Below are 15,159 nucleotides of genomic sequence, written 5' to 3' on the forward strand. Positions count from 1 at the left end.
TGGATGAAAGAGAGATTGTGAGTTAGGTGAGAAAATAACTGGGCTGTTTGAACTGAGTGTTTGTCTATCCATTCATCCATACTTGTGTTTTCCCTTTGGCTCACAGCCATAGTACAGTCCTTTACTGCTCCTGCACGGTGCATTATTAAACTAACATGACCGTAATCAATAGTGACGAAACAATAAAGTGTGAGTGCGTGTCCAAGTGTGCTTAAGAAATTGTTCTTTCTACGTGTCTCAGACCTCTCTCTGACTCATGGTTTGTCTCGGTGTTTAATAGCCTCATTTATCATTGTGAACAAATATTATTCATATATTTATCTACGGAAAAGACTGTTTTTTGTTCTGCCAGGCTAATAAATTGCCCTCAACCTCTGCAGGTTCTTTTCATTTGAATGTGCATATTTATATCCTTGGTTTATGAAAAATGTGTCCTTATGTCTTCACAATCAGCTGTGCTTTTGTATGGCGTGATCTAGTATCCATAGTAACCTTTCCTATTACTAATAAGCTCATTCCCCTTGCAGTTGAATAGATGCATCACTAGCATAAAGCTCTTGCACTGGTTGTTCAAAGTCACTCCTCTTTTCCTATTAGCTGACTCCCTCCTTGGCCCCAACACAAGCTCCTTAAATATCTCTCTGACACCCAAACTCCGTATCGTGAAACTGTGGGGACCCCTGTAGATTAATTTTAAACCTGTGTGGGTGTGTTTGTCTAACACGTGTCTTTGTCTCCCCTTCGCTTTAGTCCGACGGACAGTCGTTATGCCTCGTCGGGCGAATTGAGTCGAGGCAGCTCTCAGCTCAGTGAGGAATTCGTTCCTGAGGACGGGGAAAGCTTGCGAGGTTCCGAATTCTACGATGAAAATGACTCCTACCACTCCTGCCACTCCTCCGTCAGCTACGGCAAAGAAGACTCCCCAGGGTGGGATGGTGAGGACCAGCAGGGCGTCTACAGCGATGAGGGAGGCTACCTTAAAGACGGAGGGGAAGAGGGGGCGCTGTATGACGAAGAGGAGGGCGACATGTACGCAGAAGAAGGCGAGTACAACTACGAGGATGAAGAGGAGATGCCATATGAGGAAGATGAAGATATGTACCCACTAGATGGCACGCTCAGTGAAGACCAGGAGCTTCCCTATACGCCAACACCCACAAGCACTGCGCCCACGCTGATGCCACCCTCTGACAGCCTGACCTCCAGCAGGCCGCCGCTGGAGAAGCAGGCGTCGTTGCATCAGCAGCGGGCCGGACAGGATCAGCCGCCCAGCTCAGCTCCCGGTCTACCTCCTATCTCACAGGACAACACGTTGCCCCCTTTCACCGCAGATTCCACCAAAGCTCCGTTTACACCCGCGCAGCAAGATCTGTCCATCACGACTACATCCGCCCCCACACCTACAACCACATCGCACATTCCAGCTCCAGAAATCAAGCCTCTGGAGCCTGAGCCCAAATCTGAGGTGCCGCTGGAGGAACCTCAACCCTTGGAACAGCCTCCAGCAGCAGAGAGCGCTCCCCCGGCTCCTGAAGAGAAACCAGAAGAGCCTCCTGTTCTAAGGTGAACATTGTTTAGAGACTTTGTAAAAGATAAAAACTAATATAAATGTCCAAACACTGTCAACTCTTCAGTTTAATGCACCAGAGAGCTGTTTTTTTGGTATGGCACAGGCACACCACCAGACACAGTAACAGTAACCATGTTTACTGTTTATTTATGCCTCCATGGATGGCAACTAATGGAAGCCAAGCAATCAGTTCTTCAGGAGAGACATAGCAAATACTGGGAAACAACAGGGAGGGAGAAAAAAATCCATATAAACCACTGCCACTCTAATAAAATAGCCTATAAATGCTTTACAAGCAGCTTTGTGAGGCAGAGTAGTGCTTTGAGCAAAGTGCTAACACCAGTATGCTAACGCAATCTGCTCAGAGTTTGCAGATAAACCATGCTTACCATTATATTTTGTCATTTTAGCTTGCAGAAATTGGTTAACTTGTACTAAACTGCCATATTGGACAATAACTACAGTGCATTTGCTACTAAAATACATGACAGTATAGACATAAATAACTTCTTGAAATATATTTCAGCTTCCCAAAGAGGGAAATCATGGAACCTGGTCCTGCCAGAGCCAAGGCCAATTGGCTTCGACTTTTCAGCAGAGTACGACTGCAGCTGCAAGAGGTACAGCATAAGCATGAGTGTGTTTCAGTGTATCTTTGTGGTGCATTACTGCATTGGGCTTTATTGGGTGATAAAATATATTTTCTCTACCGATGCTCTGCTTTAAATTCTAACTGTTTGACTTCTTGCGTCAGCCCCTGCATGTCCTTTTCTTACTTTTCCCAGCTTTTGTTGACTGCTCCACCATTTTCCCCAATATTTTATTGTACTATTTTGTCATGTGTTTATTCTTTTTACCCCTTGTGTTGTATTGTTTTGCCATTTCATTATTTTCTTTTCAGTTGTTTGCCATCCTCGTAGCGATTTGCATGTAGTCCATTCTGATTATCCATGGCTGGAGCAGACTCTCAGGTGGGTGCGGCCACTCGTGTGTTAATCAGTCTCGTCTTTAATATATGTATCCTGTGTGGCTCGTACTTTTTAATGGACACCAAAGACGCACATAGGAAGCTGCTGCAAGCCTGTTAAGTGTCATTTTCAAATCCTGACATTTATATCAATCAGGACTATTTCTGTGCATCAGTGTGACGTTGGTATCAGTGCTGTGTGTCATTCTTTGAGGAGGCAAGCAGACAAAGAGCATGTCTTTCAGTAAGAGAGCAGATAGAATTAGAACAATAATTACATGGATATCCATCTGGCTGTAATCTTCTTTGACTATGATTGTCAAACTCCTGCTGCAGCTAGCAATTTATTTCATTGGCAATTCATTTCTTAAATGTTGGATTAGTTTTTCAGTCCATAATATGTTGGAAAATGATTTTTAAAAAAAAAGGTTTGAAAATTATGTCTTCAATTGTCAAATTTTGATTAGAAGCCAAATATATTTATGTTAATATCATGGAGAAATAAAGTAAACTGGAAAATACTCAAATTTCAGTAGCTGGAATCAGAGAACTTTTTTCTTAAAAATTGCTCAGACTGAATCATCGATTATCAAAATACTTTGTGATCCAAATAATAGATGCAAACTAATTGATTAATTGTTGCAGCTGTTACTCAAATAAGCACCGTACTCGCTATGAAAGACACAACTCAGCTTTACCGCTCTCCTCATCACCTGTTTTTTTTTCTGTATTTTCTATTGAATCATCATTTTTACTCTATTTATTGTAAATTCAGGGAACATTGTGGCTAACAGCTAACAATGAACTTCACCATAAAATAGAGCTTTTTGCTGAACAGTAGCATAAATTGTAGCTACCAACATGCAGGTCAAATAAAAGCACCAAGTATTATTGTGGAATACAGTATTATCCCATTTTTCCTGCCTCTACTTGCTGTTTAGACCTCACTTTTTTCTTTTTCCACAGGCCCGAGGAGAAAGCGTTGGCATTGCCTCTCTGCTTTTATCAGCAGGGTAAGTAACCATGATGCTGACACCAGTACGGTTATTGAAAATCTATACCTTGCCAACTAAAAGGCAAGTCTGTGGCCTTAATGTCCGAATACATCTATTAGGTAATTGATATGTTGTGTCCAAATTCTTGTTGGCAAATGTAGCTGAAAATACAGCTGAGATTATGTGTGTGCTTTTGCTCCAGGATGGGTGGTGCTCTGTACAGCATTGACAGCATGCCAGATCTCAGAAAGAGGAAAGCGATGCCTCTGGTCAGAGATCTGGTGAGTTTCTGCTCTAATCTCTTTATATTCCCCTGACTGAGTGTCTCACATCTCCCCAGTCCATCTATCACTCAGCTCAGCAGACAGCACTCCCATCTCCGGTTTTCTTGTTTCTGCCTGTTCTTTTCTTTCTTCCTCTTCCTCTACGTCTTTTAGCCAACTACACTTCACCCTCTCTGCTAATAGACAATACATTTCCTTGCTCTTAAAGCCTGACAGAGTGAGCTGAGAGGCTGAGAGGCCACTGGTGAGGCCAGAGGTTTCCTCTGACTGACGCTGACGTCTGCTGGTTGCCGTCATGTAACAGACCTTTTGTTACCCCACCGTGCCATCATCCTTATGCCTTCCTGACACTGCCTCATTAGCAATACAGATTACTGTGGAAAACTTAAGTCCTCTGTAGAGATCTGTGACTCACGTGTGAAGTCACCTTCTTTGTGCGTCTTGTACTGCTGCTCAATTTGGACTGCATTGTCACTTTCCTACCCTAATTAAAATGACAAGAGGCTCATATTTTACTAGTATGTGCACATATTAAGCTCATAATATAAGCAGAAGCACGCAGCCTGGTTTTCTAAAGGACAAATTTTAACTGAATAGTTAATTTTCCTTGGAATACTCAAAACTGCATAGATTTTTATTTTGTTTCTCCTCTCTGCTCTGTGTAAACAACATGCAGCTCTGCCCGGTTCAGCTGAAAAGTCCCTGAATTCTTTAAACATGACTGTTGGTCACAGGCAAGGTACTAATGGATTCATGATTGCAGCAAAGAGCTTAAAATTTGTTGACTTTTACAGAATCTGGTTTATGCAGATGGTACATTTTTTGTGAATTTTTAAATGCAACACATAGACAAGATACCGCATGCCGCAGAGAAGTAGATCAAGGACTTTCAGGCACCTTCAAGCTAAGTGATTCTTTCTGTTTTTAGAGTTTCTAGCTATGAAAAATTGGTATGATTTTGTCGAATTTTTGAACATAGCATGTCCTTCAAACTGCCTGCATGCTTTGATGTTTAGTCATTATAAGAAATAGAGGAGAAAACAGAGAAATACAATGCAATTCCTTTCCGGTCATTTCACGGTGTACAATAAAAACTAAGCAGCAATGCTGTCAGTGCAACACAAAACCATGCAACATTTTTTTGAACTATAGTATGCTTATTTGATTACTTATAAAATATGTATACATTATTCTCTTTTGACGTCTTCACAAGAAGACGATAGAAGATTGATGCTGCTCTTATAACTGTTTATTCAATAAACCAGTTTTGCATAACGATTATAAGCCGGGGAAGACAGCTCGCCTGCACTTGCCTTTTTACACTTTGGATTTTGCACAGATTCAACAAATGAACTATTGCACACTAGTTTGTAAGCTTTAGATAAAATGTGCTGGTGGGCACATTTTAATACTTTCGGACAGAACCAGGCCAGCTGTTTTCTCCTTGTTTAAAGAGATTCTGCTAACTGGCTGCAGTCTTGTATTTGCTGCATGTGAGTGGTTCCAAAAAAGCATATTTTCCAAAATGTCAAATAAAATCCAAAAGTACATTGTGCTATAGGAGCTTCCAGAACATTATGTGTTAACTTGCAGACTAAGCTTAGTGTGCCATTTTCCTAAACGCACCCAATCCGAGCGGTTGCACACAGAAGCAATTAGCTCGAATGACTGTCCTCATTAATTAATACATAACACCCACTATGCACCGACAGGCAGACACAGGCAGGTTCACCTTTGCTTTTTTCCCCTCGTGGTATCTGTCTTTCATTCAAGACGACACAGTCACGACTTGTCAGAGTGTCTCAGGTGATTGATTAAACAGGCTGGTGCGATGGCTGAATGAGCAGTAAGTATTGACTCATTCAGACATTAAATTATCAGGTTTAGTTGCAGCAGGGACAAGTTCAAATCTCCACATTTGGCTGTAGATTAAAATAAGTTACTCATTTTTAACATTTATATGGAAATTCCCCTCATAGAAATCACCAAGATTATACCATTTGTCAGAATAGGAAATGGTAAAAACAGAGAAGTCAAAGTGTGCTTTATTGTCGGTTCTGCTACATGCGTACACATACAGAGAACTGGAACTGCATTTCTCTCTAACCCTAAAATGTGAAGTACTATCAACATAAGAGAAAAAACAAAAGACAACAACATCCTAATCTACATAAGTCATAGAAGACAAGAACACACAAAAACACTGGTTATGTCAGGAGAGAGAGAAGCCGCTGCATCTGCACGCGCCGCCATCTTGAAAAAAATGTCAGTCATTGGATTTTCAATTCATCCATAAGCTTAAAATTGTGATATTTTGTTATGTCACATTAAAAAAGGAAATGTAAAAAAAAATAAACCGCCTGCATTAACTAGATTCTGTAAAAAGAAAAAAAGAATAATCTGGGTTTTTTTTTGCTGCATCTGTGAAGTTATTAGTATCTGAGCTGCGACCAAACGTCACATTATAAACAAGAAAAGCACTCAGAGAGCGCAGCACTCTGCCAAGGCTGCTCAGTCTTTGTACCATTTCTGATGGATTAAATCTTTCATAAAAAAATGACCGAAGGTGTGTAATCCATGTGCATGTTATGTATGGATACTGAATCGCTTGGCCAAAATATGTAGCAGGAGGTGGGAATTGATGGGACTCAGAAACACCCTCACAGTTTAATCAACTGTTCCTTGTGTCATTTCCGATGGATAAATCCTGGTCGACTTGAAGTAGGATGACAATCATGTGATCATCAGTAGGCAGATGATGTAGCGTTCCCTTGTTGTCATAGTTACAGTGACGCCGTGACGCTATCTCGCAATGATACGGAAATCCTTCACAAATCTGTGGATCCAGACTATAAGCCACATCACTGCTAAAATCTAAGAAATGATTCTTGTGTCATTTCTGACCTTCCCTGAAAATTTTCTCCAAATCCAAATTTTTGAGTAATGTTGTGCACAGACAGACGGATTCACAGACGAACAGACATGCACTGATCGTCACAGAAATACACCACGTTCTTTGGCGGAGTGAAAATACACAAAGTTTGCACAGAGCAGTATAGAAACAAATTTAAAATGTAAATAATTTCTAAAGACATTTCTAAGTTCTCTCTACTTTTAGCCATGGTTGTGCTGCCTTTTTTCTAATATGAAATCTGTCCACTTTCCCCCCCATCTTCACTTCTCTGCCACAGGCTATGGTGAGTAACACTATTTCTTTTTAGAAACACCTACAGTAGATTGAGTGTGTGCACTAATTTTCATCACTTATAACAAAAGAAATCCCTTTAAATTCTGCAGCTGTCACCTCCAGCTTGTTATAACTATTCAGAAACACAGTGCCAGACAGATGGTAATAATAGAAACCGCCTCATAGGCTGCACTGAGATTGGTCTTGATATAAAACGATATTAAATGTGGGAGCTGAGAGAAACTGACCCCTCCTCTACTATCGCTCAGTCCTTGGTACAGAACTCCAGGAAGGCAGGCATCACCTCAGCGCTGACGTCCAGCACCCTGCACAACGAAGAACTGGTCAGTCCGAATTTACACTATTCCACATAAAACACAGAAAAGCCATCCAAGCACACACTCTGCTCATTTTGCACTAATCTCTCCCGTGCTCTCGTAGAAGAGTCATGTCTATAAGAAGACCCTCCAGGCCCTCATCTATCCCATCTCCTGCACCACCCCCCACAACTTTGAGGTGTGGACAGCCACCACGCCCACCTACTGCTACGAGTGCGAGGGGCTGCTGTGGGGAATCGCTCGCCAGGGGATGCGCTGCACTGAGTGCGGCGTCAAATGCCACGAGAAGTGCCAAGATCTACTCAATGCTGACTGTCTGCAAAGTAAGAGAAATGTCAGAAACTTTACTCCATTTTAACCCCTAAAGCGTTAACACAAGAGTGAATTAAAAACATGAGGGTGTGATGTACATTTAGCAGCCCATGGATTATGTTTATCTGTATATTCATGTGTGTGACCATAAACAAACATTGCATTATGTATTCAGATACATCAGATGCCATAAATCATAGAAAAGGAGAAAGTTAGACTTCTTTAATTACTTATTTTATAAAAATGGGAAAACAATGGAATCAGTATGTACAATATTTTTCCACAAGTGTTACCAATACTGGAAAACTACTGTACTTTAAAACTACTGACATTTACAATATCATTAATTTTTATCATGCGAGTGCTGTTTGCAGCTCAGTTACTAGTGGCTTTACAGTTGCAGCACAAAGTACATTTTTGTTTTTTTACAGAATCTGGTAAATGCAGACGGTTAATTTTTAGCACATTTTTAAATGAGACATGCAGAATAAAATGATGTTGATAGCATATCACAATTTGAAACTTGGATTTGGATAAATTTTCTGGTACAACCACAAGTCGTACAGAAGAACTCCAAGTAACTTAAAAATCCAATGATTCTTTGTGTTTTTACAGTTTCTGATACTGATGAATGGTGCTATTTTGCAAATTTTATGAACCTACGATGCTTTTTAAATCTGCCTGCAGGTTTTAGGGTTCAGAGGGTTAAATTTGAATAAAACTGTCTTTAAAAAAACAATGAAACTCTAAAATATAGTTAAGGTTAAATCTCATGTTTTAGATTGGACTGATGTTCAGTGACAGAAAAAATGCAGCAGAAAACCTCCTTTTGCTGACTTTATGTTTTTGACTTCTCACTGTGTCAGTTCTGTTTTCTTAATAAGAGAAAACTATCGAGTCCATTTATTTCCTCTTACATCTATTTGTCACTGCCACGCACTGAGTCGCCGTCCTCCTCCTACTCCTCTCACTCCCACTTTCATATTTTCGTAGTTTTCTTGAGAGGATATTAAAAGCCATTTGTCTTTTGTTGTTGTCATCCCCCTCTCTGGTTTCCATTTCTCTTTTAGTCAGCCTTTTGTAGCTCTGCAAAATATATCTGCTTCTAATTCAGGAAATATGTCCAGGTCTTTCCGTCACCTACACAGTCCTCCTCTTTATAATTTAAAATGTAATCTTAGTTTCAGATGGTCTTATAAATTGCAGAAATTTATCCTTAATGAAAATTTCACGACTTTAATGACTTTAATCTACAACTGTGTGCCCGCGTCTGTCAAACACATCTCCACTTTTCGTCTTGCTAACCAGGAGCAGCCGAGAAGAGCTCCAAACATGGTGCCGAGGACAGAACCCAGAACATCATCATGGTTCTCAAGGACCGCATGAAGATCCGCGAGAGGAACAAACCCGAGATCTTCGAACTCATCCAGGAAGTGTTCACCGTTGTCAAGGCCACCCACGTCACCCACATGAAGCAGATCAAGCAGAGCGTGTTGGACGGCACCTCAAAGTGGTCGGCCAAGATCAGCATCACAGGTGAGAGCCGAGTCACGTTCGACTCGGTACAGTAGCTCAGTGAAGCGAGCTGGCCAACATGGTCAGCGTCAAAGTCCGAAGAGACGGCAGGTTGTCAGGTGTTTGTGTCTATAAAAAGAGGCAAGCTGCCGTTTGTGTGCAGGGAACGCAGGTGGCGTTTATGGGGCAGTAGAGCAGAAGGTCAGATGATTAAGAGGCATCTGTTTGCATCCAAGCACACACACACTAGCTGACCAACTTGGCTTTTCTTTTTTTTCTCTTCTTCCTAGTGTTGTGTGCACAGGGTCTACAAGCCAAGGATAAAACTGGTTCCAGTGATCCGTACGTCACCGTCCAGGTGGGGAAGACAAAAAAGAGGACCAAAACCATCTACGGCAACCTTAACCCGGTCTGGGAAGAGACATTCAACTTGTGAGTGACATATTTTATGGGAGAAATATGGTTTAATCCTAGTTCATCCCTATTTTAACCCTAGTTTACCCCTTATTTAACTCTACTTTATCTCTGGTTTAGCCCTAGTTTATCCGTTTTAACTCTACTTTAGCTCTGTTTTAGCCCTAGTGTGCCTATGTTTTAACTCTTGTTTATCCCTGTTTTAACTCTAGTTTTCCCCTGTTTTAACCCTAGTTTATCCCTGTTTTAACCCTTGTTTATCCCTTTTTTAATTCTAGTTTATCCCTGATTTAACTCTAGTTTATCCCAATTTTAGTTCTAGTTTATCCCTGTTGTAACTCAGTTTACCCCTGTTTTAACTCTAGTTTATCCCTGGTTTAACTCTATTTTCCTTGGTTTAACCCTAGTTTGAATCTAGTTCATCCCTATTTTGGGAGAAAATATGTGAAATATGTTCTTCATAAGTTTTCTTGAAGTCATCTGCACATTTCAACGGTAGTTTCTCATAGACTTAGAGTTCAAAAGAATGAATAGATGTGCTTAAGGCCAGGGAGTTTAATTTACTCTCAAAGCAGCTGATACCTAATGAGTCATAATAGTAATCCATCTGCTCTTCTTGTCCAGCTACTATATTCGGTATCTGTGTCTTATTTTCTGCTTCTGCCTTTGCAGCGAATGTCACAACTCCTCAGATCGGATCAAGGTGCGTGTTTGGGATGAAGATGATGACATTAAATCTCGCGTGAAGCAGAAGTTCAAGCGAGAGTCAGACGACTTCCTCGGTCAAACTATCATCGAAGTCCGCACTCTGAGCGGAGAGATGGACGTCTGGTACAATCTGGGTCAGTTGAATTTTTGAAGCCCTCCGTGCTTTTACAGTAATGATCCCATGGCTCCCCTCTGCCCTGCTCAGTTTATCTCAATGTGCAGTTGTACGACAGACTTAACTTCTGATTAAAATTCTTCCGGCGGCGACGCTCCGTGACTGTGTGTGTTGTTCTGCTCTTCACAGACAAGCGTACGGACAAATCGGCGGTGTCCGGGGCTATCCGCATGCACATTAATGTGGAGATCAAAGGAGAGGAGACGGTCGCCCCGTATCACGTTCAGTACACCTGTCTGCATGAAGTAAGCTCAGTTCTTCTCTGTAAATGTCTGCGTATCTTAAAAGAGGCAGGATATTTCTCAAGTTCTGTACTTGAAAACAGTTTTGAGGTACTGATGTTCTGAGAGAAGGTTGTCTTGAACTGTGCTTTATGTCCAGTTGTACGTCTTTTATAATTGTTCTTTGCTGCATTCACCTGTAAGCCTTGTGGAATAAGAGCGTACATGCAAACATGTTAAACTATTAAACAATTTTCACTCAGCATAAAAAAATGACAAGGAATAAGTTGAATTTCTTTTCTGGAATCATTGTTTACAATATTTTCCAGCCGTCCTCAAAAGTTACCAACACTGGAAAACTACTACATTTAAAGATATACTTTCATTTATTACGTTTTTGTTATACTTGTCACCTCTCTGCTCTGTGTAAACACAGCCTGCACTTCAGTCCAGTTCAGCCAGAATTTTATTATTATGTCTGTTGCTGATAGCTCAGTCATTATTGCTTCACTGTTGCAGCACAAAGCGCAGAATTTTGTTTGATTTTTACAGACTGTACTTAGTTCAGACGTTTTTTTTTTCAAAGAAGTAGTTCAAGAATTGTTAAAAAGATGGAAATCCAATGATATTTCTGTTTCCGACTTTGATAAATGGTGTGTTTTATTGAATTTCTACGCATAGCATTCCTTTCAGATCTGGTTTTGGGGATCAAGGAGTTAAATGTGGCTTCACAGTTGCAGCAAAGAGCACTGAGTCTGGTTAGAACAGATGGTTTCATTTTTGGATTGTTTTGAAATCCAACTGTAGATTAAAATGATGCTGACAAAATATCACAATTTTAAGGCTAGGTTTGTTTTCCAAGTTGAATGTTCAGTGATTCTCTTAAGCAATATACTTTCTGGCCCTGAAAAATGGTGATGAAGATTTGTTAAACAAAGCATGCATTTTAATCCTGCCTGTGGGTTTTTGAGTTCAGAGGGTTAAATGTGTAATAATGTATTGTTTTCTTGCCATAAAAGTGGCCCAAAACCATTTACGTTGTTTAGTAGTTGCTTAAAAGCATGTCAACATTAAAATATTCATAGCATAGTGCTTTAACTTCAAGACCCACTTAGAAAGCCCAGACTGCACTCAGTGTTCATCCGTCTCCTTGTTGTCTGTCTGCACGACAATATGCACAGAAATAAGCACAACGAGATGCACAACAACAGGCAGCTCAAGCCTGTATGGTCTGTTGTGAATGTGGACAGCTACTCTGCACACTGCAATGGCTACAATGGCAAATTATGCATCTTTGTTGCTGATTGATAACTAATGCTTTTACTTAAGGTTTATAGCTCTTCCATAGTACTTCACTCCCTCTATTTATGTGTGCATCTCTGTGCTAAGCTGCTCTAATGAGCCATGCTAAACTGGTTAGTTTACTTGACTGATGTTTACTTCCATAATCGATCCAGTCCAAGTTAAACCTAAGTTAATACCCCATGACGTTTGCTTTGCTGTACATAAAGGCCACTTCCAGTAGCAAAGATATCAGACACATTTCTGCAACTCTGCTGATTGATTCTGGACCGATCACAACTTTGTATGGAGTCATTACTCGGCCCATTACTCAACAGACCATATTAGCTGAACCTTATCTGATAAATGACTTCTGTTATTGCAGCCTATAAGTGCCCATAAATGCACTCAGGGTGTTTTACAGTGGTGTAATGCTTTATGGACGAGACTGCACCTTGTGTTGTCCTCGTAGTGTAGTTTTATGGCTCTTTATGCAGCACAGCCGGCAGACACAACAGCTTGAGAGGGTTGTACAATTAAATGCATTCAAACTGTTCTCACAGCTGAGTAATCATTTGACTTTCTTGGCTTTTATCCTGTATTTGTGGTCTTCTGCTTCACTTGCATGCGTTTCCTTTTTCCTGTAGAACCTCTTCCATTACGTGACAGATATCCAGAACAACGGTGTGGTGAAGATCCCTGATGCCAAAGGGGATGATGCGTGGAAGGTCTACTTTGAGGAGACCCCCCAGGAGATTGTGGACGAGTTTGCGATGCGTTACGGAGTGGAGTCCATCTACCAGGCCATGACGTATGTTCCTATCTGAAACCCTGATCCCAGATTTTCCACCTTAGGACTGTACTATGAAACAAGTTTAGCATAGTCAGGCTTTCTTCATCCAAGTCAGCTCAACACAAAGTGAACCCCAAGTCAGAGATAAAGTGTGCAACAGGATCTATCAGCTTTTTGTGTTAACTCTACCTTTCTGCACATTCACATAAAGGGGTGGCTTTAATGCATCATGTGACTTTTTCTGCACAAAATAAAACGATGGTGTCCCACCTACTTTAGTTAACAGGGTGCTTTAATGTCGACCTACAAGGAATATAAACATTTATGACTGTAAAAAGTTCTGCTACTGCAAATGATGCAAGACAGTAATGCTGGTCTAAAAATTGTGCATTAATATATTATTTTGCAGATCATTGCAGCTGCTTTTTTTTCCAAAGTAAAATTAATGTTACTGATTGAATATTCCCTGTGATATATACCAACACACTATCTAGTTTTCTGGTCTGTGTTGTGTCAGTTACAGTGCCAGCAGTGAAAACGAGCTTGACAGCACACCAGGACCAAACATAAAACCATATTTATGCAATGTCTGCTTCATCAACTGAATACATATTGGGTTCCCATTTTGAATGCAGTGTGTGATACTGCAACTGCACGACTTCATTCAGTGGTTTTAATAACATACAAGGCAACAGGTTTGCAGATGTAACATATACCCTCAGCTGAGAATCTGTGTCACTCATAAACATGATCAGGAAATGATTTGGTTAAAGGGAGACACCAGATTAGCTCCACAGCATAAGCTACCATGGTGATCTATCTAAGTTTAAAGAGATCCACCTTCATGACACTGAAAACTTGCTAACCCATTAATCTAGCCTTGAAGTTCAGCCCACTGATGTGCTTAGGTGCACTGTTGGTCGTTTTCATGCATTAGGCAGTCTAACTTCTTCATATCCAGTATTTGCTCACATGTCCGTCCCTCATTTGCAGCCACTTTGCCTGCTTGTCATCGAAGTACATGTGCCCAGGAGTTCCTGCGGTGATGAGCACCCTGCTGGCTAACATCAATGCCTACTATGCACACACCACCCAGGCAACCAACAACGTCTCTGCCTCGGACCGCTTCGCTGCTTCTAACTTTGGGGTCAGTCGACCACAGAAACATAAAGCAGAGTCAATAAATTCGACAGATTTCACAAAAGTGTTTTCTATGTTTTGGTGCTGAAAAACTGGAGTGTGTCTGCTATATATTTAACACCATCATATATGCTGTAATATCCGCAGAAAGAGCGATTTGTGAAGCTTCTAGATCAGCTGCATAACTCCCTGAGGATCGACCTCTCCATGTACCGAGTAAGATTCTCTCTTCATCTCACTGCTTATGCTCATAATATCTCCTGCAATATCTTCTGCATTATAAGTGATGATTCTCTCTTCCTACTTATACGTCTCTCTCTGTGAGAAACAGTAAAACAAAGGAGGTGGATGTGTTAATCAGACTGACAGCTCCTCTGAAACATGCACAGACACATTCAGGAAACACTGCACACCCACACAGCAAGACTTGGTATTTCTGGCAGTGAAAATTGTGTGACCATGCTGGATCTTGCCCGCGGACGCACAAAAAAAAAACACACTGGACAAGGACAGATGTGAGTTCAAGTGTTGTGACTCACTGTATTTGTTCTTTTTTCTGTCTGACCGCAGAATAATTTCCCAGCCAGCAGTCCTGAGAGGCTGCAGGACCTCAAGTCCACGGTGGACCTGCTCACCAGTATCACCTTTTTCAGAATGAAGGTACAGTTCCTTCTTCTTTCAGCATCTGTCAGTCTTTTGGATGAATCATGAACTCCACCAACCCATTAAATTGACACTTTTCTCACTATGTTCCGCATACAGGTTGCATCAAACTTCAACCGCAATAGTTTCCTCAGAGAATGTTAAAAACAGACTTAAAACCTGAATTTCAAAATGCAAACCTTTTCTTTTCAGGGAATTATTCCTCCTTCGTCTTTGTCACCAAGATCACCGTGAAGGCCGTTCTGAAGGGCAGTAATTTGGTAAATTAATGAGCCAGTCACTTGTCTAGTTACACTGCCTCTTTGTTTTTGTGCTCAGGTCCAAGAGCTCCAGTCGCCACCCAGAGCCAGTCAGGTCGTGAAGGATTGTGTCAAAGCCTGTCTCAACTCCACCTACGAGTACATCTTCAATAACTGTCACGAGCTCTACAGCCGCGAATACCAGACAGACCCGGTAAGAAGCAGCAGTGATGGACTGAATGTGGGTGTGATTGAATTTCTCTTTGTCAAAAATGTCAAATTTGGGTTTGGTTTCTGGGCATAACTATAATTAAGCAGAGGCAGAACTAAAAGTACTAAAGCCGGTCATGCAAAGTT

The 15,159-nt window shown here is 41.0% G+C and overlaps 1 protein-coding gene across 1 annotated transcript in view; it reads left to right on the forward strand.

Annotated features, from left to right (window-relative positions):
* unc13a (unc-13 homolog A (C. elegans)) overlaps positions 1-15,159 on the forward strand; it is a 57,993-nt gene that overhangs the window by 15,976 nt on the left and 26,858 nt on the right. The window contains exons 11-25 of the mRNA XM_051947035.1: positions 751-1,563; positions 2,097-2,190; positions 3,504-3,550; positions 3,735-3,813; positions 7,273-7,347; positions 7,445-7,664; positions 8,962-9,189; positions 9,459-9,600; positions 10,255-10,424; positions 10,595-10,710; positions 12,615-12,778; positions 13,754-13,907; positions 14,048-14,116; positions 14,471-14,560; positions 14,882-15,016. Of these exons, the coding sequence (XP_051802995.1) occupies positions 751-1,563; positions 2,097-2,190; positions 3,504-3,550; positions 3,735-3,813; positions 7,273-7,347; positions 7,445-7,664; positions 8,962-9,189; positions 9,459-9,600; positions 10,255-10,424; positions 10,595-10,710; positions 12,615-12,778; positions 13,754-13,907; positions 14,048-14,116; positions 14,471-14,560; positions 14,882-15,016 (2,596 nt within the window). The remainder of the gene's footprint in view (positions 1-750; positions 1,564-2,096; positions 2,191-3,503; positions 3,551-3,734; positions 3,814-7,272; positions 7,348-7,444; positions 7,665-8,961; positions 9,190-9,458; positions 9,601-10,254; positions 10,425-10,594; positions 10,711-12,614; positions 12,779-13,753; positions 13,908-14,047; positions 14,117-14,470; positions 14,561-14,881; positions 15,017-15,159) is intronic.

Source organism: Acanthochromis polyacanthus, chromosome 4 (assembly GCF_021347895.1).
Source record: "Acanthochromis polyacanthus isolate Apoly-LR-REF ecotype Palm Island chromosome 4, KAUST_Apoly_ChrSc, whole genome shotgun sequence".
NCBI classification, from domain to species: domain Eukaryota; kingdom Metazoa; phylum Chordata; class Actinopteri; family Pomacentridae; genus Acanthochromis; species Acanthochromis polyacanthus.